Raw genomic sequence first — 27,048 nt, 5'->3', positions numbered from 1 at the left:
ACACTGCCACATCCCCCACTTGGAATGGAGAAATAGTTATTGCACCTGTTTGTTTGTTTTTTAACCTTTCTAATGAGATATTTTCATATTATAATACAATCATCATGATAACAAATTATGATTAGGAGGAGCATTTGGTTCAGTGTCTGTGAGAACATTTATAGGGTAAAAAGAATATTATTGTAAAATTAAAATGAAAGTTAATGATTCCAAATTTCTCATTTGCGCATCTAAATTAACATTTTATTTTTCAGTGATAAATCTAAGGACATCACTGAAAACATCTGTGCTGGCGGGAAATAAACTGTCCCTTTTATTAGGTATATATTTTTGGGCTTTTTGTGCCTTTTATTTATTAGATAGTGCAGTTGAGAGAGACAGGAAATGGAGAGGCAGAGAGAGAGGGAATAACATGCAGGAAAGGGCAGCCCGATGCGGGATTCGAACCGGGAACGCCTGCAATGAGGACTGTAGCCCCTACACATGGGGCACCTGCTCAGCCTACTGCACCGCTCGACACCCCAAACGGTCTCTTTTTTAGAGAGAGTTGACTCTCCGTGCCTGTCAAAGGGATGGATGACTTTCCCCAAGGTCATTAATTCATTTCCTGGACTAGGTAAGCCCAGTGATCAATCCTGCTCCTGCTCCTCCTGCTCTCATTCTGATACTCTGTGGTTCCTCCTCGGAGGAATAGCACCTGACAGAGGGCTAAATGTCAAATGTCTGCTTCACCAACCAAAATGGCAAGCACAAGCAAACATCCTCCACTCTAGTGATGTCTTCATACACCAAAAACACTTAATATCCTAAAGTGACACAGGCATACGCAGTCTACTCTCTCTTTGGCATCTAGGAGAAAATGAATATCACAGTCAACCAACATAAATCAATGAGAGGCATCATGGTCCATTATAAAGGCCTCTGTCGCCTCTCTTCAAGGGTTTATCATCTCTGAGACTCTGTCTCTGGGTATCAGCACTGCAGGCTGATCAATATCACAAACCGCCATGAATGCACAAGAGCATAAAAGTATATGTGTAATTATTTAACAGAAAACGGCACTGGCATTTTTTTTGTAGTCCTATTGTTGCAGTTCTGCTAGTGTGGCTAAAGTAGACGGTTGGACACAGAGGTTTTTGAAATGCTTAGTGTTACTGTAAAAGCCCCGGTGCAATTGCAGTTTTAGGGCCCTATTTTCTGTTCAAACCAAGAGTTACATCAGAATCATTTGCAAAAATAAATATTCTTCATGACGTGGAGGCAGTAAATGGAATTCAATTGGGTTTATTAGCTGACCTGCAGGGCAATAAATGACTCAGTGTGCGTAGGTTCTCTAGTATCGATTTCCTTTGTGTAACTGCACATTCAATTTGCAAACACAATCCATATAGTATTGTAGTGATTGTTATTGGGAAGGTCCTGGCTTTTGTACTGGATCACAGTTACCATACCAACTGCACAAGGACACTGCAGGACAGATTCCTGAATCTGGCTTTTCAACATCTTGCTGATGCGCCAACAAAATGCTGTAGCTCAAATCATTTGTATTTAAAAGAGGGGAGTTGATGAAGTTTAAGCAAGAATATGCAAAGCACTTTAAGTATTCGGTGTCCACGGGATATTTCTTTTTCCAGGCCAAATGCCATGGCTTTGGAGAAGATAGCAAAGTTGTACTGTTGGCCCAGGGACATTTAGTTTAGCCCATGACCTTTCCTTAAACAGAGGGAGAGAACGAGGAGACTTCACAGATGACAGGAACAGCCTTTCCCAAAGGTTAATATGTTCATGCCTTCTCAGAAATACTTTCAGTGGAGTTCTGTCTGGCTTCAGAAGAATTTGTCCTGAATGCCACAGCACTTATGAGAAGAACAAAACACGTCTGTTTTTCAGTACAGAAAGACAAACAGAAAACTTCCCATGTGAACGAGTGGATCGGGACAATGGACGCTGAACAAGCAGGCCCGCATTTTTAAAAGGGGGGATTGATACAAAGCTTCCCTCGTATCAAAATGTTCCCACACTCGTTGCCAGTTGTTATTGTTATATTGCATTTCTCATATACCCAGCAATAAAACACACAACATCTTATTAGAACCACTGCAAAATGGTTTATTACTCATGAGGGGTCAGAAATAAAAACCTATTTAGAATATCAATAATGTATGGCATTATTCCAACTGGTGCTACACAGAAATTGGTCATTCTCCGTTGCAGCCAGTGATAACTCTTTACAGTCACAGTCTGCTGTGGTCATTTAAATATGGTGTGATGAAGTGTTACAGAGAGAAAATTCAATCACATAGTAAACTCAAACTAATGGTGGCATAGGAGGCCTTAGATCTAATGCTGTTAGGAATATTTATGATGTGTCGCGGCAGTGTGCTGAACTGAACCCTGAGTCCACAGAGGAGAGAAATACAACACCACCCTCTAGTGCACAGACTGCTGCAGTGAAGCCAGGCGCTGCGGAGTGGTTGTATTTTTAACTGATGACCAACAGATGGTGCTTTGACCTCAGGATTCTCAGCATCAAACAGGTCAGGGCAGCAGATCCTGAGCAGGTTGGTGAGGTAACTAAATTACAAACATTTTGCAGGTTACAGTGCGACTGAACCTAAAGTTTTTGTCATGTAATAACAAATTTAGACAAAGTGTACTTTTCTTTACTTTTACTTTAATCTATCTAATTATATCATAAATGGGCCTCTGATTTTAGATGGGAAGTTTGCTTAACCAACATGCACCCGGTCCACGAACACTGTTGCATAATGTCTTCTGTGGCTCCTCACATTATCTCAGACAGGGTTTGACACTTTTTTTTTTTCCAAACTGAAACAAAAGTTTCCAAGTTTTGTAAAGGATAAATAATAATGCTCTGGTAAATAAATTGTGTAATAAGCTTCTTTTTTTCTTTTAAAAAAAAAAAATCAGTCTAATGGATTTATAAAAGCTGTGGTTATAAACAGACATTTTTCTGTTATAGCACTATTATTCAACTATTATTCAACTGTTGTTGTGGAAATTTCCTTTAACTGTGAGAGAGAAAATCATAAGTTCAGTAAAGAAAGGTTTCACTTTAAGTACTTTATTTTTATCTTGCAAGAGGTGGACTGTCACACACACAAAGGTCTGCATGAGAGTGCACACTGAGATTTGGTTACATCAGGTTACACAGGCGGAAGAGCGAGACGGAGCCACATGCTCTTCACGTGGCTATACATTGTCATACATTGCCCAATAACATTATTGCATTCTTGCAGAATAAGTTTGCATAGTACAAGTTTGCACAAGTTTGCACGCTTTTGATATATCATTGGGCTATTATGAAATGAACTGTAAAGTCAGGAAGCTAGTGGTTGTCTGTAACTGAAGGTTTGTTGTGGTTTTTTCACACCTCAGCATGTTGACATCTCATTGACATCTCACTGTGGTTTTGGATATGGAGACAACTGCTTGCTTAAGCGTAATCATCACAAAATAACAGGAACCAAGTCGGACACCTGCGTACTGCCCTATGCACAGCAGACACTGCAACTTGCACCTTCTTTGGAGTTCACCTAAAGTTCATGAGCATACATCTTCAAAGTTCAATCAAGGGTCATAAACATAAAAATTTCTATTACACTGTCGATTTTTTTTTAGCATTAAACACATTGTTGTACAACAGTTTGTTACAAGGATGTTGCGCTGGTGAGATCACCTCCAACGATGATGGGTGATGACATCATCATCATTATCATCATCTGCAGTCTGGTCCGACACCTCCCATGGCCTTGGGTCGGTCTCCCCCCACCCCGGCTCCATCCCGCACTCTTCCTGTTAACCATTCCAACTTTATTGACATTACAGGAATCACTAATGAAACAGCGTCTGTTGCTCGGCCCTCTGCGTCTGCCTGCGGAGCTGTTAAAGGGAATCGCACACAAACAGATATGCATGTTCATAAATATACTGTACGCCCCCATCCCCCACAGTTCACATCCACACACAGCGTCCTCTTCCTGTATGTATAGCCTTGGCTTATCATGTCCAGCGAGTGGGATACGGGAAGATGCAACGATGCCAGACACTGAGGTGTGTGCATCTGTAACTGGAAGTCATGGGTGCTGGATTCCTGCACCTCTGAGAAAATGTGACACCTGCCTCATAGAAACACATAACACAGAACCTAACTCTTCATCGGGCTCTTTATCTTATGACCCCGTTGACTCGTTGCTGTTTCTGCATCACTGAAAAGATGCAAAGGAAACAATCCAGTTTTCTCAGCTTCATCAGCTAATGGCTTTACAACAGCACTCAAAGATATAGGAAGGACTCTATGCTTGAACTATAACTCTCTGTGGTACCGTTTTACCACATTCTGCTTCCAGGAAGGCCATTCTTTTAAATTAGCCTTCCTCTTTTTTTGTTGTTGTTGTTGCTTTCTAAGTTCAGCGTTCGCCTGTTGTGGACAGACTCCCTGGTTTGTGGTCAGGACTACTCCCCAAATTAGTTTACCCATTCAGAGCAGCTTGCAACTGGAAACTTTGCAACCTAGAGAGCGGCTAATGCATATGAATAAGGCGAGCAGATCAGGACAGAAGGATGGTGTAGTAATTGTGTTAAAAAGTGCAAGGGCTCCAAAATAAAGACCCCTAGTATAAGCCTGCAGAGGCCCCCTCGCTGTGCAGAGCAATCCCAGCAGATTGGGCTCCATGCATATGTAAAAGCCCTCACCCCCCTCTCCTTTACACCCATCACCCTCAACCACAAGCTTCACCAGGAGGCCAGGTCACCCAATGAGCAGACCTTTACACTGGTTCCTCCGTGACAGAGGCAGGCTGAATGTCTCTTTCCTAATAAATCACGAGGACATTAACAAATATGTGCCCTGCTAAAGAAAAGAGCACAGCACCTCCTGCCTCTGCAGGGATGTTTAACACTGATCACATACGGCTTTGATTAACAAGAACAACCTGAGAATTGTTCCCTGCTGAGCGGAGCATCGGAAAACATTTTCATTAGATCTGTTCATGAAGCACTGCAATGCTGTCACACTTAAGATCAAGAAAACCTTGAAGAGTCACTGAAAGTTAAAAGTTAATACATTTTGTGCGAGACTTTACTGATTCACTTACATGTCTAGCCTATTTTACTTACTGACAGTCAACTACATACACTGGGAATCAAATTTTAAATCAATGCATATAATAAACTAAATGTAAATGAATAATTGGTGTTTGTGTGAATGGGGATGTAATACAGACCTCTTATTTTCAATTTCATTATATAAGCATATATCACAGTCCAGCAGTTATCATACAGTAGTTGATAACCAAACAGTGAATTGTAATGGGTCAAAATATGATGTAAGGAAATAATCTCAACACATGTTGTTTAACAGCACCTGATGGGTGAAGGTGGGGGAGTGGGTTGCTGCCATGAGTTGGAATAAGCAGTTGAGCTGTATACTCAGCACGCTGTCCTTCCAGAAGCCCAGAAGAGACCCTGAGTTTACAGTAAACAGGGGGCTGTTTCAAGCCCACCTCAATTCCCCTAACACATATGGAAATGGGCCATACCTTCAGGGCTTTGTCCTCCTCCAAGAACATCCACACAGCCCTCACAATGTTAAAGGAGGGACTGCCAAACATTTCATATTCATGGGACACAATTACCTCCATATGAATGGTATAATTGCTCTTTAAAGGCTTAAGCTACCAGGTGAGGTGTGTGTGCATTTTCCAAGCCCTTAGGCTAAGGTGATCACCATCAGCCACCTAAGCAGAAGGCTCTATCATCTGTTTAGAGGGAAGGGAGGCTTGACTGTTGCATCTGTGACTGCTATAGCCTACCTGCCTATCAGATTGCTGATCTGATTGCTTATCAGCTGAAAAGAAGTGCTGAACTGTAAACGGATCATTTCTTCTGTTTGTTTTTTATTATGGAAAGGAAGCACATTTGTCAAAGATAGCAATACAAGAATTTGATTTATCTCATTGACTGATGATAATTAACAAATTCATCAATACATCTGGCATTGTTTCTTTTTTGAGATGTAAGACATGTTTGCGATAAATGTTTAACAGGATCAGTTGATGACTATGACATATTACACCTGAAATTAAACCAGTTTTGGGAAAAATGTGCTATTCATCAAAAATCAATAGGTTTTGGTGACTGTCACTCCCTTTCCTCTGAACAGGTTGAGTCCTACTCAGATAAATCTAAAGGGAAATCCCTATTGTTGCCACACCAGCCTGACACACATCAGCTCGCCGGGTCTTCAGAAGCCAGAGGTACTTGAGCGTGTGCCTTCTTAACCCCTGAAGAGGATCCTTCTGCCCGGCTCATCCCACTAATTACCTTCGAGCCATACTGTAAATGGGCCACTCCTGATAATCAGCCTAAGCTGGGAGGAAGGCTGGATAGAGGAGCAGACAGAGGGAGGCATGGGATGGATAGGGGTTGAAAGGAATAGGGGCATTTCAATGAAACTGATTAGCTGAGGCCAAGAGTCTTAGTTTGACAACTTGTTAAGTTTTGATGACATCATCCCTGCTGCATACGGTGACTTAAGATCAATCCCCAACTGAGCAGCTGATTAACTTCTAATCTTAAGTGTGTTTCTGCGCTCAGAGCTGGGAGACTCTGGTATAGCAGTGCAGAAACCACTTTTATGTGCCTGCTGGTTTCTCTCCAAAGAGACCCAGTTTAAACTCCAGAGACTTTTATGCAATGCACTAATGATGTAAAGTAGAAGCAGCTCTACAGCAGTAGAGAGTGTGTGGCCCTGTGGTTTGCCAAATCTTAATATGGAACACATTTGTGGGTTCACGTGTGTGCTGTGAAGTTTAAGGGAAAGCATTCAAAGAGACATTGAAGATAAGCACAAACAGGCCTCTCCTCATTGTGGTGTATGGCTTTTGTTTTCCTTTTTTTTAAATTCTTGTCTTTTTTAGTGAATTTGATTTGGATGGAATGGTGAACTGATGAAAGGTGTTTGTTGTATATTACAGCAATGCAGGATACAATAGTGCTATTATACAGTAATTAAGCTAATTCCATAATTTGTGGTGACTTGTTTCTTCATTAGGTGTTGTTTTTAAGCTGAACTGTAATTGATTTCTTGCTTGGTGAACTGATGAAAGATTTAATAAAACTGTACAATAGTTGTTGTTTTTTTTTCAGATATGTAAATCAGGTAATATTCTATTCAATGTATTAGAATCAACAAAGGACTTTAAATCCATCCCATTTAGGGAGCCCCACTGCTGTAAATACTAATGCACCAAATAAGCAGGTGAAAATAGTCGCCAACAAATACTAAGTGCGCTCCTCTTTGTCTAATGTTTGCCAAACAATAATGACAAAAAAAGTAAAGGGAATGCAAAAGCTGCAGGTCCCTCTTCCCTTGTTCTTCATCCCTTCGGAGCGGCCCCACACACACATCCTCTTCTTACAGTAATCAGGTTCTTGAGACACAGCTGCTAATAGAGCAATGCCTTCTGCCCCCGATCCACATGTCAGTACACACACACACACACACACACACACACACACACACACACACACACACACACACACACACACACACACACACACACACACACACACACACACACACACGCACACACAATGCAGCGGCGTTTGCACTGTAATTACTGCAACACTGTCTTTGTCTTGACTATAATCCGAGGGATCCATTGTTGGTCATACGTGCCTGTTCCTTCATTATTATCAATACTCACCCTCCTCCTTGTCACCTCCAGAGCCCCCCCCCCCCCCCCCCAAAAAAAAAACCCTGCCAAAGGACTGTCTCTCTTTCAACCCCTCCGCCCCTACACACAAGAGAAGTGTGCTGTGTCTCAAAGGGGCCGAACAGAGGCACAATGAGGCCTGTGACAGTAAGCCCCGGCGTGGGCCAGGAAGCATGCCGCACAAAGGGACAAACTTTTATATGACACCTTAATGCAAACACTGGAGTGTGCTGCCTCGTGCCTCGGTGTTTAGCGCCTGGCAATTAGAGCCACTCTCATCACGGGCCTTTGTGACAAAGACACAAGTGGTCATTCATTTCATTTATTAGTTACCCATTAATTGGGGAAGGCAGAGTGTTGCCAGTGAGGGAGATGGTGTTACATGGGGCGGATGGGAAAAAAAAGAAAAGAAAAAGAAATAATCAGTGGGCCGAGCCTTTAATTGAATCCCATCCAGTCGTTCGGAGATTGCTCTGTCAATGATTATATGGGGATCAATGCAGTGAGGGGTAACTGCGACTGACATGGGATGAGCAGCCAATGATTTCAAGGGAAACCACCCAGTGCAAATGAATTGAGCTGTATTCACAAACTTCCATCCCTCCTGTAAAAACGTCTCACATAATCCCACCCTGCACAGAATCACACATCTCGTTCTGATCTTGTTTGCGCTGCTAATCTGTGTCGGATCACATCAACAGGTCTCCACTGCTGCTCTGTATCTGCACTGCAGGACCCACATTAATGATCGGCAGGCTTAAATAAACCCTCTGTGGTTGTTCTCTATCGATCAGGTGATCTGACTATCAGATAAGCTAACAGATCTATGAAGGGCTCGTGCTGTAATTGAGTTGCTCCCTGGGAGTGTGTATGTGTGTGTGCCTGTGCCCCTTGTTTAAGCACATGTTTAGGATTATCAGCACCCCTTAGGTACATACAGTGGTGTTGCTTTTTTGAATGTGTGTGTTTCACGTTGGTGACCCAAATGGGAGATGTGCTCCCTGTGCTAATTATGAGTTGTAAAGCAGGTTGTGATTGTGGTTGTTGGTTTGAGTCCCAGAGGGGGATCAGTATTCAGTCTGTCCACTGCACTGTGTGATTAGAGGGACTGGGGCAAGGAGGAGGGTAAAGTTTGGATTGAGATGTTGGACCAATTAATGCAAAGACTTTCGACATCAGCAAGTAAATCTCCTCATATGTGTCATTTAATTCTATTCTATTGAAACATTTCAAGTTTTTTTTTTACTGAAGTGCACAAAACAAAAGCCTTTATGAGACAATATATTCCTAAAAGACATGATGGGATATCTGATCTAAATGGTAAAGGAACTATACAAAGGAGACACAGACCTTTGACTAAATAAGCAGCAAAAATAGCTATTAACAAGAAAATGGCAAAAAAGTTAGTTATCCAAAAATGGACCAATGGCTTGATCTGGCCCTGAAGATTTAGTAGGTGCAAAAACTGACCAAATATTTGAGAGATAAAAAGGATATTTTGAAAAAGAGTTAACAAAACAGGCTGATCATTTAAATAGGCATGGTGGAAAACAATATTGTACACATCTCACTATTTGTTCTTTTTTATGTTGTCCTTATTACCTTGTCTTATTTGAGTTACTGTAAATCAGAATTCAGAATAAAAAAGAAAGAAAAAGAATTTATATAATTTATATTTATATAAATTGTAATTATGTCACAGTTTTTAACAAAACACACACATATGGGCACCATTAGTGTGTATAGACCTCAGAGGGGATGCTAAATAAGTTAAGCAAGAAGTAATTGTGTCATTGCATTTATGTGTGTGTGTGAGGGTATGTGTGTGTCTGTATTCCCATTTCCCACTTGTGTGTGTGTGTATGGGACGTTTCCTCTGTGGATCTTCCATGCTTCCATGGCCACCTTTGATCCTAATGTTACCTGTCAGCTCTCTCACCACAGAGGCCATCGCAGTGACATACACAGACTAACTAACACATTAACACACACACATACGCCCCAACCACCTCTGGCAGGAGATGGGTTACAAGACAACAACAGTCACAATTAATGGACATTCAGTCTGGGAGTTGCCTTCATTAAGTGTGTGTTTTTTTTTCCACAGGAGTTGAAGGGACAGTCTAATGGTCAGGTTTAAGGCTAATAGGGCACAGGGGGATAGGAGCACCTGAGTGAAACACATGGACTACAGCAGGCATGACACTCAAAAGAGAATAAAGAGGCATCATAGTGACTGTTACAGAGGCAGAAGCCTTTTTATGTTGATAGAGGCAGGAGACACAGAAAAAATAGACTGAAATGCCATTAACTCTTCAGTAGAAAATCGTGTCAGTAGCATTTCTCATAGAGGCTTTTTTAATCTCTCTTGAATCCACAACCAGCTCTACAGTAGCCTAAGCACCACAAAGGATATTCAACTCAGACTGGGATGGTGGCAATTATATCAAACTGTTTAAACACAACAACAGGATTGATGGAGAAAAAAACTGAAAATGTCATCATCTGAGATTTTCTGGATTATTTTAACCGAGCCTGTGACAAGGCATTTGAAAATTGTCCTGTCGCTCATTCAAATATAAAAGGATTAGTTCACATTTTTCAAGCCTGTCTTAAAACAATACAGGCATTTAAATTTTCTGGTCGGTGTTACGATATTGTGAAATGATCCCTGATTTTGACCATAATAGTTTAGGGGAAATATACACACCCCGGACTGTTAAACAATGTCATTGCTCACAGCCTTTATGCCGAATTACCGAGACTTGTGCTTAAAAGACTGTAACTTTACATACCCACTGAATTTGGCTTTTAGATTTTTGCACTGAAACATTACTGTGAATGTTTCTCCTCCATTCCCATTGAAATCACATATGCGGCTGAGCATAGATAAATAACTACAGCTGTTTAAGTGTTAAGAATTTATGGCTTGTGAACGAATGTGAACCTACCTACCCTCTAAAACACTCTCCAAAGCAGGATGCCTATCACGAGTGACCCTGACCTTACAGAGCAGCTCCACTCTGCATAACTCACACACATTTACCAACAAGGATCCACATATCAGCCTCTCAATCAGGGCCTGTTGCCCATTAGAGTTCCCCCCCGCCCCGCCTTTCTCCTCCTCTGCTCTGCTCCAGACACGACTGATGGCTTTTGTTTTGCGGAGGAGCATCCTCACTCACAGCTGCTGCTGTAAATCTGACCGGCTTCAGCCATCCGCCATGTAAACCAAGATGAGCTCATTCTTTTGGCCACATGCTCTGTTGCAGTGGTGAAACATCGAGGGTGATGATGATGATGATGATGCTGATTATTAGTGATTTCCTCTTCTGTCTGTGTCGTCAAAAGGGGGGAGGAGGGGGTTGTTGTTCTTTGTCCCTCGGCCTGCTCCAGGCAGGATGAATTGTCTGTCCTCAGGTCACTGTTTGGATCACCTGGCTGATTGTATTTCAGCTGTTGATTAACTAAGGCTAGATTAATGCTAGAGGTATATATGGCCAAAAAAAAGAAAGAGTGATGACTCCACCTGTGTTGTTCCTCAGCCCCTGTCTATATAAACTGCTGTATTATAAATGGAGCACTGAAGTTCTCTATCTCTTTCCAAGACAGACCCTATAGACCTCTCCTCTCTCCTCATCTCCATGTTCCCTCTTCCTTTAATTACTGTGTTCATGCTTGACGGGCACTGATGACTTGATTAAGCCTGCTGTGCGCAGTTCCAGTCTCTACCCTGCTGATGAATGAGCCTAAAGCTTATTAACTTACTCATTCTGATCAATAAGGTGCTGGGCCTGAACGCTGCAAGGACAGAGGAGGAAACCGCTGCTGCTCCGCCGGCCGCCCTCCACGTCGGCCGCCCGGATGAAATCAGCACACATGATTAGCATGTGTAACCAATTCCTGCTGCTCAGTGGACAGAGGAGTACAGGTGGATTGATTTTGTGGATGACTCTCACTTGCAGAGGCTGATAGTGAGAGATATGATCAGGGCCGTTGTATAGGGGAGAAAGGTGATGATAATTCTAGGGGCCCAGCAACCAGTAGGGCCCAAAAAAAAACCCAGTAGTCTAATCTTTGTATGACTGAATTATTCTGCATAAGACCCTGACTAATACTCATAGTAATGCTGCATTAGCATCAAAACAAAGTAGGCTAAATAAAAAATGATAATACGTACGTAGTCTAAGAAAAAAAGTATTCCTATATAGTAAGTCAAGGGGCAGGGGGCCACGTTAGTATTCTTTCAGGGGGCCCAGAATTCCTAGCAACGGCCCTGGATATGCACCTTTTGCAAACTTCTTTAATTCCTTCCTTCTTATAAACATGATATCATTTAACATACGTGAACTTAATAAGGAGATCAACATAGAGGGAATGTGGATTTACATACAGCCTTACATACATTTTGGGGATAATGGAATAAAAACTTTTTTTAAAAGCTACTACAAACTGCTTATTTGGGCCACACCACCTAAATTCAACCACTGACTTTCACAGCTGAAAACCTGTCATTCAGTAACAGTCTTTCTATCATCCATAGAGAATACCACTCATACATTAGCCATTCTCACACAGCTTATTCGTACTCAGGAGGCCTTGTCACAGCATCCAGGAGGCAGCGGCTGGAGAAGGGTCACATCTAAACCCTATTCCCCCGAGGAGACCTCTCAGCTCCACCAGGGCCTTTAGAAACAAGAGGCTCATCATTGAAGCTAATTTGAGCTCCAATGGAGGCAGTCAGCATGCATGTGGCCTATACAGTTGTGTGAAGAGATATTGTTTGAAGGTGACATCTCAGCTGCTAATCCTCAGAACAGGAGATTATGACTGAGAAAGGAGCCATGTGTCTGTCTGCAGTCTGGTGCCACAGAGAGAAAAAAAACACACACACTTCCCTTTTCTTCACATATCTGATATTGATCATTTTTGTGTGTGCTGGCAATTGAGTCTTTTTTGGTAAGAGGTGCCAGTATTGATGTATTGTGGTCAGTAATACAGACAGACAGCACGCACACACACACACATACACACACACACACACACACACACATAGGCACACACAGGCTCATACATGAGGGCTAAAAGGTGTTTGATTCATTTTTCATGTCAAGAAAACAGATGCTTCCTGTTGCGAGGAAGATGCAGATCACATGATACCACTCTTCCCACAAACACACATACACACACACGCGCGCACCCTCATATCTGAGGACTATCTCTGGTTTTGTCGGGGTCCTTAATGAACAGGATTTTGTAATGTAAGCCTTTAACTGTAAGCAGGCACGGCTTGGCTGCTGCTGCTGCTGTGTTTGGAGCATGTGTGGGAGTGTGAGCAGGAAGGTCTTCTGGTAAAGAGCCCTTTAAGATGTGCACACCATTACTGTGACTGCAGCCCGGCTCCATTTCAGAGACATTGATCTGCTGCTGAACATACAGAGCTGTGTGGAAGGAGAGCACAATTGGAACCAGGAAGAGGGACCAGAGGAGGATGTAAAGAAGTTGTGCAGGGTTTAGAAATATTATGTTGATGATGAGTTACACTATCCTTTTTTATAAAATAAAAAAATAAAAAATAAAAGAGATAAAAAAAACTGCTTGCAAGCAAATACATTTTCTACACAACGTTATTGCTTTTTCTTTTGAACAAAATGTGTGAACGAATATTTCATTGGTAAAATAACTGTCATTTTCAGGTGTCATATGTATAATTATAAATGTATTCAACTTTAATGCCACATACAGTAGCAAAACATAAACATTTTACTGACGGAAATCATTGTCTTACTTGCATTTGTGAAAAATGTTACTCAAAACATTGTTTTCTATGGAGATAAGTTGGTATTTATGCTGTGGATGTGCTGAGAAACTCTTGGCTTCTTAGACAAAGAATAAACTTTTAAAAGAATTATGTGTTCAAAGGATAATGCGTTATTTAAAAAAAAAAAAATCAATAAAGAAGCTAGGGAGGGAGTTTTATACCCGGAATCTAGACACTCATCAGGCACTATATCCTGACTACAAAATAAATCCTGAAGTGAAGAAAATTCTTGCAGAGCTCTGCAGTTTTGTTCTAATGAATGTACATTATCAGAGATATAGACTGACTCCAGGGTATCCGCAGAACCATCTTCTGTGACTTCTATTACCTCAGTCAATAAGAGCATTGTCAATAATGTAGTCTGGGATGTATGGTTTGTATTAAGTAAGGCTTTGTGTCTTTATAGTGCATAAAACACATGGTCTATTTTACCAAACAGTATTTATGGAGTTGCATAATGTCATAATTGAAAAGGATAATGCTCATGCTGTGATAACGATTGACTACAAAAGCAACGATGATTGCCACCACTAATTAATTGGTCTGGTGTTACCAGATGAATCAATGACCATCAGAAGATTGTCTGTGGCCGAGATGAATCTCATGTGTTGGAGATTGTTAAAAAAGCATAAACAGATCAATGGAGCTCCACTTTATAGGCTCGGATATGGCTTTAGATATCCGTCCCGCTTGATGCTGGAGTGTGTGTGTGGGGCCGACGCTGCGCCCGGTAACCAGAGCCGTAACACAAGCCCATTTAGCATATGGCATTTTTACCACGGAGAGGTAAACACAGTGGGGAGGCCAGGAGAGTAGTAAAACACACTGCTCAGGCCAGATCTCCCTGTGGACCCACACAGGGTGGACACACACAGAGGACACAGTGTCGAGTCCCAATGACAAGCCGAGGTCATTTTGCTCAATACAGGAAGATTGAGCGTTTCTTTGTGGTATCCTTTTCTCTGATTTTGTTTTCTTGGTTTTTTTTGAGAGAAGTAAAATGACAAACCTGAACTCACCTTCTATTGTCAACAACCCTCCAACTCCTACCCTGTCTGACTTCACTTTTTTGGGGAGGTTGGAGGAGGGGGGTCACAGTGCTTTTGAAGCTGTCACAACACTAAAGGATGTTGATATCAACTGTCAAACCTTAAACCCTAATGGGGCTTTTTCAAAGTGACAATCTTAACAGATCAATGCATCCTCTATCGGAGTCCGATTACAAAGACCGTCAATGGCCACACGTGAAGGAGAGGAGAAACATGGAGGGGAACAACATGAAACTGGAAGCACACGACAAAGTCAGCCTGAACTGCCCCCCAAAGACACCAAGCAGAGACGTGTGCATATACCGACACAACCGCAGAGCTCAGTTACCGAATGCCTTTTAGTCATTGTTTTGCAGTCGGCTGAGTAAAAAAAAAAACTTATCAGGGCGAGGCTTCTACAACAAACTGCTGAACGGGCGCAAAAAGACCGGTGGTGGCGGGGTGTTAAGAAGTTAGATGCCGGGAAGCAGCACTAAGGTGGCGCTAGGCTAGAGAGGAGCCATAAAGGCCTGTTAGGGTACATTAGGTGGAGGAGAGGGTCATAAGGCTTCATGAATGTTTCAACAGGACGGGGGGCATTTGTCTTCCAGCTCTACTGTCAAAAAGCCATCACGACTCAGAGCTGGGGGTAGGGTGGGACGGGTGGCTGCGGCTCCAAGGGCCAAGACACTCTATTTTCCTTGTGGCAAAGCAAGCATACACAATCACAGACTTGGACAGACACACACACATGGCGTGACACAATTCACAGAAGTACACATTCTCTTAGCTGTGGTGCACTCAGTGCCCGCCTCATTCTTCGCAGTTTTCATCTCCATCACTGTCAACGCACACTTGGTGTTGAATCATTGCCTCTCGTGTCTGTTGGACAAGCAGCTTTAAGACCTTTCAGCTTCACACTCGCTAATGTTTGGCACCGTCGTGGAGCATCAGGTGCTTAAACAGTCATTCAAGCCTTGAGGTGGGCTCGTTGCTAAACATCCGCAGCCCGGGGGCCGTCAGGGTCTTCGCTCCTTTGACCCTGCAGACCTTTGGGAGCTGCCTGGGGTCACGGCCAATTGTCCCATGAACAATGGAAGTGTAGCTGTGATAGGAGCATTAACTATATAACCTGCTTTTTGTAAACTGATTAAAAAGGGATATTGACCCTGACGCGGTTGCTACAAGCTCGAATGCATCTGGTTTTGTGCATGAATCAGGAAGCTGCAGGGGCCAAGTGTATTTGTATGTTTGTAAGGCTCAATTCTGTGTGACCACATGGTGATCCTGCTAAGAGGATGTTGCATAAAAGTTAAAGATAGACTCAGCAAAGCTAGATTTTTAGCAACTTATGATGAATTACATAAAATCGATAAGCAGTACTATGGCCTGTACTCACCTCAAGCGGTTTCTCCAAACACTTACGTGAAAATGCAAGAGGGTCATTGCACCAATTTTGTGAAGAAGTACAAATGATTCTCTGATTTTCAATAACCTGAAAAAAACAACATAAATTCAAATAATAATAATAAGAAAAAAAACAGGGGAAAGCTTGACAACAATTACACTGGACAGGACACGGGACATAAAAAGCCAATAAGAAACAGCAACAACCAACAACCAAAAAAATACAGCAAAACATGAATTCAAGTTTGCACAGGCTCACATACACACAAGAGTCATCATCTGTGTTGTTGTTTGCATAAATCAGACTACGAGGTACATAATAGAGCAGCAACATTAGAGTGATTAGAGAAGGCAAGGTGGGGCAGAGGAGGTGATGAGAGGAGGAGGGAACTAAGTAGCTGATAAAGCAGTTGTCCTCCCTTGTCTCTGTGCTGTTAGCTCCGTTAAATGTGACTGACAGTTATTGATGAATATGTTGTTGAGCTGCCCCCTCTCTGTCCATCGCTTCATGTGCATTCTTGTGTGTGTGTGTGTGTGTCTATGTGGCATGTTATGAATGCACATGAACACAGCTATGGGCATGCATGTGTGGATTTTTTTGTGCATTTGCATGCATATGAGAGTGTGAGGGTACATTGTGTGGCTTATTCTCATGATGACCCATAAGGGAATCAATCATCAGCTGTCCTCTGTGTGGCCGGTGACTGCATTCTCCACGAAGAGGAGACGAATGGAGCGAGGTAGGTGAGGAAAGGACCAGAGTGCTCATTAGCTAATCCACTTCAAGAGGTTTCAAATCTCCCACTTCCATCACTCTCTACACAACACTTACAAACATATGGCATATGGTCAGAGAATCTTTCTGACTGGTTTTGTCTCATACTGTCCTAAACTCACTCAGTATCCCACTTGGCTCCCCCTCTCCAACAGAACAAACATCTCAACAGCCGACAGGATAGTGAAGGGTCGATGACGACCATACATGAGCGCTGCCCTCTGAGTGTTCATCTAAATGGACAGCTTAGTTAGGATTAGTTGGACCAACAGCAAACATCTTTAGAGGCAGCGAGGTCATCTTGTCTGTGCATGGATGCGCATGTGGCCGGAGTACAGTGTCCATATGTTGTAAATCCTTCCCTCAGGGACGACACATGCAGCCAGTAGAAAATACAAAATCTTGAGCTTTTTACCATTTAAATCCCCCCTCTTCAGTCTCTGAACACCTATGCTATGAAATCTCAATTGCAGCACAAGAAATGGATGCGAGATGTCTCAATGTAAAGATTTCAGAGGACTCACGCACCCAGCACCAGTATGCGTCTTTCTTTTGGTCAATAGTGTCAGAGCAGCATGTGGTCCCACTGTCCTAAAGTATCGGTTTAAGATATCCCCGGGCCTTTCAACACCACCACCCCATCGAGTGAAACATTCGCCTGAGAATAGACCCCTGCACAACAGGGGCAGCCAAACAACATGAGGCAACTGTCACATGGGAATTACATGCTCACGGTCTATCAGTGCCTTACATGTGAAGCATTTGCATGTTTTTTTCACCCGCAAAACAGGAACCAAGCTAATCTATGAAGCAGCATATGCACACAAACACATGGCCAGAGAGGGAGGACAAAATCATACACACACTGGAGTGCGTGAGTGTGAGTGTGTGTATGTTGGGGGGCGGGTTGGGTGTGAGTACTGTAACAGTAGCTCCTCTCCTCTCCCTGCTACCCTATTGCTAGATTCATCACCCACAGGAATAACAGTTGGATACATACAATGGCCTTGCGCATAAAGACACACAAATAGCACACTGAGAACCATTGTAAAGCGTGACGCATGGGGAGAAGAACCCTATAACACTTTCTAACATCCCGCATGACAATGCCACATGTCAACCGACAAGCATTTTTACTCCTTTCAGCATAGTTACATATGAATTGGTCTAAAAGAGGAGCCCAGCAGTCCATCAGGGGTTAAACAGTTCAAACAGTAGCAAGGAAATACTTTTTATTTAGTTCTCTTACACGGATAGATAGATAGATAGATAGATAGATAGATAGATAGATAGATAGATAGATAGATAGATAGATAGATAGATAGATAGATAGATAGATAGATAGATAGATAGATAGATAGATAGATAGATAGATAGATAGATAGATAGATAGATAGATAGATAGATAGATAGATAGATAGATAGATAGATAGATAGATATACAGACAGACAGACACATAGATAGACTGATATACAGTAGACTTGTGATGGGTTGCTTTAGGGCTTGAATGGAGTTATGGAGAAGTGTGTGTGTGTGTGTGTGTGTGTGTGTGTGTGTTGGGGGGGCAGTAGGGCAAAATATGCAGCCCCACGGGACCACAGTGGAACCTCACACCAGCCCCCACAGAAAAGGATAAGGCCATCTGCCCACTTCATGCGTCAATCCCACCTAGAACACACACACACACACACACACACACACACACACACACACACACACACACACACACACACACACACACACACACACACACACACACACACACACACACACACACACACACACTGAGTGCTGGGCAGCAATATGGAGAGGCTTTGCAGACAGTGTTTGATCTGTCTTTCATCCAGCCAGTAGCACGCAGGCCGCTGAGCCTCTCTGTGTGTCTCCTGCTGTACTGTCCAGTGTCCCAGTGGAAATCACTGAGCGACAATAACAACTCCAACCATGAGACGTGAATGGCAGGACACAAGCTGATCACACAACTCATCTCCTGACTGAGGCAGCGGGAGGGGGCACAGTTCAGAGGATCCATTGAAACTAAATCACTTAACTCAAAGGTTTCAGGGCAGAAGTTGCACCAACATCATGATATAATGAATGAAGCAAAGTAACCCTAAAAATCTCAATGAAGCTTTAGGCATAATGAATAAAAACGAAGCTGAGCCAGTTGAAAACTATCAATCAGCAGTATGAATGAAACAAGGAAACAAGCAGTTCCAGTGCATTTGCATTTAATTTTAGATTTAGATACCATAATCTATTAATTGGGGGTCCATTTAGGATCACATAGAGTTACTATTATAACAAATGGTTGGAGAAAACTGTAATATTCTACCGATTGAATAAAAAGACGTATTGTTCATGTAGCATAATGGTCTTATACAGGGAGAAAGAGGCCATTACTACTGGGCTCAGGAAAGACTTCCAAAACACATGTCAGTGAATAAACCACATAGTGCTCAAATAGGCAGTTTTTCTTTCTTCTCTTTAATGGATGTAGATCGGATCTTAGGACTCAAGACCAGAGCAACCCCAAAGAGATTCAGTGTGTTTGAGGGTATGAGCAGATACATTAAGGAGACAGAGCAGGAAATGGCAGAGAGGAAGCTCAGCATAAAAGCAAAAAGTACCAAGTTTCAGAAATCTGCTTAATCTTCATCATCAGTGAGTTTTCATGTGGTTTGAGGCAGTCAAAGACTGACAGAGAGCTGGTGTGGTTATATATGAGTCCACTCAGATGAGAGTCTGACCAGGACAGGAGCTCAACATCAGCCCAACTGCAGCACACACACACACACACACACACACACACACACACACACACACACACACACACACACACACACACACACACACACACACACACACACACACACACACACACACACACACACACACACACACACACACACACACACACACACACACACACACACACACACACACACTCTGACAGCTATTAGGCAATCAATAGAAGCTAATACATCAGAGCATTTGACTACTCAGCTCCACTAGCGCAGGAAGAGAAGAGAAGAGAAGAGAAGAGAAGAGAAGAGAAGAGAAGAGAAGAGAAGAGAAGAGAAGAGAAGAGAAGAGAAGAGAAGAGAAGAGAAGAGAGAGAATTCTTTTCTTGAGGCTCATTGCTCAATCCTTTTTTGATATCAATAAACATTATGAATTAATAACAATATTACAATCAGTTGTGTGTACATTTATGAGATGGATTTGAGTGTCTGTGTCTGTGATACATTGTTTTGGAAAGTTATGGCCTCTTGCTTCGACCTCAGAGGGAATTAACCTCAGAAAACCAATGCCATAAAACCTCACTATCATTAATATCACATTAATACAGAGATTAATCTGATGGATAGTTCTCCAGAGGCGCTGTTAACTGGCAGAGAGGTTAAGTGTGAAATCAATCCGTATAAACAACCTAGATGCAAATTCTTCCATGGTGTAGGGTCGAGTCCTAACTCAGCCAATCAGAGAGGTGCTAGTAAAACCAGTCTTTTAGTAGGGCTCGCTAACAATCTCAGTATTTCAGCTCTGGCAGCTCATTCTCCTTTTTCTCCTTCTGTCTTTCTTTTTGTCTTTGTTTCTTGTCCCATCCTTCTCCTCCACCCCTCTGCTCCTGGAGGACCACAAAGGGGAGTATCCTCCTTTTTCACAGCAGGCCCCCTCATGGACGCTCGGGGGTTGTATACGTGGGAGGGCCAGGTCCAATGAAGGCTGATCTACACTTGTTCAAGCATCCATATTTTGGCTATTTAAAGGGAGAGGGAGGCTGTTAAACATTCAGTGAGGAGGTGACCCCTGACCCTGAAGTCTGCTGTCCATCCGTTATAGAAAATAAACAGAGAGGCCTGACAGAGTGGTATACTGACTTCACTGCTCTTCTCCTCGGACACAGCCCAGGAAGAAATAACAGAAAGTCTAAAGGTTCAGCATCTTCTCACTGGCAAATGAAGATGTTGTCAGCCTCTGTCATACACACTAAGAAATATATTTAATCTTTTAAAAGCATTTCACTTCCTCAGCCACTTTGTTTTATCTTTTCGCTTTATTCCCTTCCCCTGCTGCTTTAATGTTTGTTGTATAGCCCTAAAAACACTGGAACGTTGTTATGTCAGACTACATGTCCTGATTGTGAAGTGTGTTGATGACCCAGAGGTTAAAGGTGACATAACAGAACACCACAACAAAGGCTGGACACTGTGTCATCTGTCAGACCTCATGCTGCTGCCACCACCGTGGTACCAATTGAAGCTTTCCCCAAATTAACAAAGACACAATGACTCACTCTATCTATCTATCTATCTATCTATCTATCTATCTATCTATCTATCTATCTATCTATCTATCTATCTATCTATCTATCTATCTATCTATCTATCTAACTATCTATCTATCTATCTATCTATCTATCTATCTATCTATCTATCTATCTATCTATCTATCTATCTATCTATCTATCTATCTGATCTCATCTCTTGAGAACATGGGGGCCAGTTGATGACAGTGTGAGGGCAGATGTCAGTCATGGGGATCTTCTTTGTGCTCAGAGCAATAGACCACCTTACTGCTGCAATCTATTGTCATTCATTGGGTCCAGTGGGGTTTGTTCATTTTTTACAGAGAGCATGCAGCCTGCAATTCATCACATGGCTAAAAGACGGCAGAGTGTGGGGTCCGATGCACTGAGTGGACTGGTGTGCAGGTGAAAAATGGACCACAGCACACACATGTCCAAATGTTACCTGCATAATTTGGATAGTTCAACTTTTTTATGGTGGACATTATTATGCCACTAATCCAGAGAAGACACAATATATATACATATTTTACTTGGTTTCTGTTAACCATTTTGTGTCTTCTCATTTAAAATTTGTTGTAACATTTATTCCAGAACTCATCCAGGTTTCTCAGGCAGACTGTGTTAAAGATGCACTCATGCATCTAAGCAAAAGTTTATTTTGTCATTACCATTCATTTGTTCTTATCTGTTTTTTAAAGATAAAACTGCTAAATTCAAATATAAACCAACACAATAATTCTTGTTTCCATGCGCTTATTATTTTTTTATTTGTCAACATTAAAGAGTGAACAATCATAGAGAAACAAACAAGGACACATTTGATTGCTTTTCCAGCCTTACATTACAGTAAAAAAATTATCATACATTATAAATTAAGGGAGCGTTAAACATTTATTTTATACACAAATAGGCTCAAATCTACAATAATAAAAATAGCTTTGCTTTTTGAAGCTTAATTGATGCCAGAAAACCCAACGTGTAATAATAATAATTGTTATAATAATGATAATAATTGTTGTAATAATTATTTTGTAATCACACTGAGCTCACAAAACCATTGCAGAGTGAAAGCTTTAAGCCACAAAACAACACACAACGTAACTTATAAATAGATTTAGACACATTTTTGACAACAATTTAAATTATTAGGAGCCTATTTCAATAGGCCTGTTATAGAAACACATTTTTGTGTTAAGCAGCATTTACTCAAAGGAAATCTACGAGCTCCTACCTTGTCCTATGCCTTTTATTTATGGTCCTGTTATAGAGTTTATCCCCCTGTGATATTTATATCATCTAAAATCCTCTAAAACAGTACACACGATTAGAACAAGTGTGAGTGCAGTTTTAGCTCAGATAGACTAGTTCCAGGGCCGGTATTCCTGATTTAAAATGGTTAGCCCGGTGTAAGGAAAGTTTTGTCCGCTTTTTGTCTGTAGTGTTGGATTGTCCTTCACGGAGTCCTCCTTTAATACCGTCCCCGATGACGGTGGAAGAACTGTGCTGTCCAACATTTGTCTTTCTGCAGATATAAAAAAAAGCACAATTAATGAACTGTTTTCAAATCAAAATGTTATCACATATTTGTGTTTTGTCGCCTTAATAGGCTCATGACATCTGCTTGTAAATTACAAACGAAAAAACAACCATCAAAGCCTGTAACCTACTGCATGAAAAAAAGAAAATCACTGACATCTTTTCCACATCATTGCGATAATATATTTGTTAGGAATTTCTAGCCTAATATTATCCTAAATCGTATCTCATCTTTGTTTAAATAAAGCGACTTCAAGTCTTTTCTAGCATTGTTTTTATGTTTAACATCACTTAAACGTCGAATTCAATCCACCAAATAAAAAGAAAAGGAGTGGAACAGAAGACCACAGGATAGATCTGCTAAAAATCAAGAGGAATAGGCCTGGTTGGGCCTTTAACAGACACTTAAAATAAAATACTTTCTTACTTTGGTGACTTTTCGTGTGGTATAAAAGCTCCTGCTCCTCCTGGAAAGTCGCTCCGCACAGGTCGCAGGCGTGCGTCTTGTCTTTGGCGTGGGTCCGCCGGACGTGGCTGTCGTGGGCGGCGTGGGAGGCGAAGGCCTTCCCGCAGTGCTTACACTTGAAGGGCCGCTCTCCGGAGTGCTGGCGGATGTGTGTGCGCAGAATACTGGAGGCGGTGAAGGCCTGGACGAAGAGGAAATTAAAACAGTGAGTATAGGTGAAAAGGCTGTTATATTTTTCGCTTTTCTTTTTGTTGTTGTTACATTCACAGTTTTAGCTGGAAAGATGGACTGATTCAGGAAGCAGGGATATCGTTTTGATATGGTTTTATCGGCTAATCCAGACATTAGAGACAAAATAGACCCTCTTCAAAGCACCTGTGTTGTACAGTTCAATATGCTAATCAAAATGGCTTTATAATTAAAGGCACAGCACTAGAAGCATTTGCATCGTTTAAGGATAACAATTATCAGACATTTTAAAAAGGGACATTTTGAGTAGGCTAACTTTCTTTCTCGTTTTTTTTCTCCAATAAAATGCCTCTTAGTTGGCAGACATACAGTGACTGTATTTGGTTGGTCTCATAGCGCATTGCTTTACAGTAAATGGGCCGGAGAAGGAGAAAATGGGATCAGCTTAAACAAAACCGTCTCAGGGTGCATTAAAAAAAGGGGGAGGATATCGAGAACAAAGAAGGAAAAAAACTTCTGCTCATTCCAGGGTCGTAAATTAAAAGTATAATCTCGGCAGACAAAAGGGTGGGTGTACATCTGGCGATAATTAGCATGTAAGTGTCTCCGCGGAGCGTGCCCGTCCGCAGAGACAATGATGAGGCGCTCGAGCCAAATGCACCATGAAACGAGGCAGCGCTAAATGGATCCTGAGCACCGAGAGGCTTTAAAGACAAAAAGTAGCTATGGAGGAAAAGAAGTGAGGAGCAGAAGAAGGCCTGCAGCCAGGTCCTGTTTTTACAGAGCCAGAGGGGGAAATAAAAACATTAAAGCCTTAACTTCCAATAGAGGGAATGACTTGAGTCGGAAATAAGGAGATTAGCTATTGCTGGAAATTTCTCTGAAATTGTGCTAAAGTTTCCTGTATAGTTTAAATTTAATACAATATCACAAACTCTCATTCACAATTTCAGTTTCAAACATTTCAGTTTTAAATGAACTACTTGAGCCAACCTCTGATAATTGTGCTAACCTTTAAACAGGTAAGTTGTACTATGTTATTAGAGCAGCAGCATACTATAGGAGCTAATAAAGGAATAGTGGTCTAGAAAAAACAAAAACAAAACGGCTTCTTACCTTATTACAATAGACACACTTGTATGGCCTTTCCCCAGAGTGCACGCGCATGTGTTTGTTGAGACTGGATGACTGGGAGAAACTTTTCCCACACACAGAACACTGTAGAAGAAGAGCAGGACGTGTTAGCACGAAAGAGTAGATGTTATTTATTCATTTCATAATTTGCCATAATTACATTTAAAAATATTATGTAGCTAATGTGAGTTATCTGAGAGAGTTTGAGAGTCATTTTGACCTTTATTCAGTTTAAAATAAGAGTATAGGCCTATTCATAACGATTGATTTCTGAAGGTAAAAAAGTAATTATCATGATCATTTTTTTTTATTTTTATAAATAACTTATCTTATCCTATATCTATTTATCTATTCTGTGTGCATACCATCAAACAGAGGTTTTAGGCCTAATTTGTCTTTTTAACGAGGCCTAATAAAAAATCCTGAGTATCCTGTTCTGACTGAGCCTGCAGGGAGCTGTTCTTTCAGCACCACGCCAACTTGAGCGTGCACCTATAACACTAGGCTACTGCGTTTTGCAATGATGTAACAGTGTGCAGCAGCATCCATACCTTGTGTGGCCTGTGTTTCTCGTGAACGTGTAAAATGTGGATCCTTAATCTGTCCCTCTTCTCGAAAGATCTGTTGCAGAGGTGGCAGGGGAACTTCCTGTCGCCCTGGTCCACACACCGAGTGTACTTCAGGTGCTTGTCTCTGTAGTATTTGTATGCGAACACCTTCCCACATCTGTCGCACTTGAAGCCTTCTCCAGAATCTGCAGAAACAAATAGTATTACTTAGCATATGTTGGTAATACAAACAAACAAGCGGACGTTGCTTAATGAAAAGGTTAAAGTCTGACCTTCTGTGGGGGGAACCACGTTGCCGTCCTCTCTGGGGTCTTTCAGGGTGAGTGGGATGCCGAGGAACTGCATGTAACAGTCTCCATACCACACCAGCAGCTCCTGGCCCGGCCTGATCTCCTTGCAGGCCTCGTAGAAGATCTGATTCTGGACCTGCACGGCAATCAGGTTCTGTTCCTCTGGGAAACGAGCGCACTTCACCAAGGACATCCAGTTCCCTGATCCTCCTCTGCCGTCCACAAAATGACTCAGCCGGCCGTTCTCAAACACCTGCAGGAGGAAAGAGAAGGTTTAACCACCACGATCAGCTTGGAAACTGAATATAGCCTATATATTATTTAGATATAAATCCGGCTTGAGAACAAATTCATTAACACACACCTCCCACATCAAGGTGTTATCATCGTACGTCTTCATCTCGCTGGTGTTGACCAGTTTTCCTTGAAAAGGTCCGAAGCGCGTGCCTTTAGGGATGCTGCTCTTGTCTGTGAAAACTCCACTGTGGGACACGTTTCCCCAGGATGCCTGCAGGATGGTCAAACCTGCGACACGGAGGCGAGACGTGGTCAGACTTAAACAGTTCAATCAAACATACACACAAATGAATGTAATCTGCAGGATTGTACATACCCTCCGGAAGGTCCAGAGATTCTTTGTCCAGTGGGAGAATGTGAGAGTCAGAAACTAAAGGAGAAAAAGATGAGGAGGAACAAGATTAATTGAGAACTCAAGAAATCATTGTTGGATAAGTATTATTCCATCAAATTTACAGACTACATTTAACCTACAAGGACCAAAAAGATGCTTAGATTTTTGGACATTTCTGGAAATTTCATTTCTTACAGGAGGAGACACATGAAATTGTAATTCAAATAGGCCAAATTATGCAGGTAAATAATTTCCTAATAAACTAAATGAACTCCCAGTCATTTCATCACTGTTAAAGCAAAGGTCTCACCTGAGTTTTCGGGCAGGGCCACTCCTGATATAGCGTGACCCACGCTGCGCTCCTGGCTGCCAGAGTAGCCATAAAGCACCATGAACAAGTCGTCTTCGCTAAAATTATAACATGTGCGTGTTTTTTCCGGCGACAAGTCCACGCCACGTTGGCGAAACAAAATCTCCTTGGGCGGTGAGGTGGTGGAGGAGGATCTCTCACTGGACGGGCTGCTGAAGTCCGAGGAGAGCGGACCGGCAGCGTGCTCCGTCACCACCGCGGCCAGCTCCTCCGGCTTGGAGAACAGCTGCGGGTGTCCGGGCAACATCTGGCTCAGGTAGGGCACACCGGCGGCGGCGGCGGCGCTCAACACGTGCTCGTGCAGCACCGAGGTGTGGTGGTGGGCGCCCTGTCCGAGGAACGGGAGAGACGCCTGGGTGTCGGACACCAGACGGCCGAGGGACTTGAGCGGATGGAGGAGGCTGTGCGTCTGATGCGGGAAGAAGTCCATGAAGTGGTGGTGGTGGTGGGCGCCGGGGAGGGGGGCATGGTAGAAGCCCCGGGCCGGGCTGCCCTTCAGCATACCGGCTTGGTAGCTCTTGTCCTTCAGCACGACGGGGATGCTGGACAGAGACACCGACATGACAGCACGGAGGTGGAGCAGAGGTGCAGTGAAGAAAGTGTTGTATCCTTCAGAGGATGAGAGAGAAGAGGAGGGGGTGGGAGAGGAAGTGGGGGGTGAGTTATAAAAGTTTAATGCAAGAAAACTAAAAAAGGAAACATGACATCAAAAGAGGGTGACCACACATGGATTGATTATTTGAATGCCATTAAGCTGTCACTTTAGCCCTTCAACAT

General features: G+C 42.4%; 1 protein-coding gene across 1 annotated transcript; it reads right to left on the bottom strand.

Moving 5' to 3' along the window:
- Positions 1–22,342: 22,342 nt before the first annotated feature.
- prdm14 (PR domain containing 14) lies at positions 22,343–26,833 on the bottom strand (the record flags this gene model as incomplete). The annotated part of the gene is made up of 8 exons (XM_083995268.1): positions 22,343–22,608; positions 23,050–23,269; positions 24,394–24,495; positions 24,963–25,165; positions 25,253–25,523; positions 25,635–25,795; positions 25,884–25,937; positions 26,212–26,833. 8 exons carry the CDS (start codon positions 26,831–26,833, stop codon positions 22,448–22,450), a joined length of 1,794 nt encoding a protein of 597 aa, XP_083851394.1. The 3' UTR covers positions 22,343–22,447.
- Positions 26,834–27,048: the final 215 nt, after the last annotated feature.

Source organism: Trachurus trachurus (assembly GCF_905171665.1).
Source record: "Trachurus trachurus genome assembly, chromosome: 20".
Lineage (NCBI taxonomy): Eukaryota > Metazoa > Chordata > Actinopteri > Carangiformes > Carangidae > Trachurus > Trachurus trachurus.
Note: the sequence above shows the minus strand (reverse complement) of the source record. Positions and strands in the feature narration are given on the sequence as shown.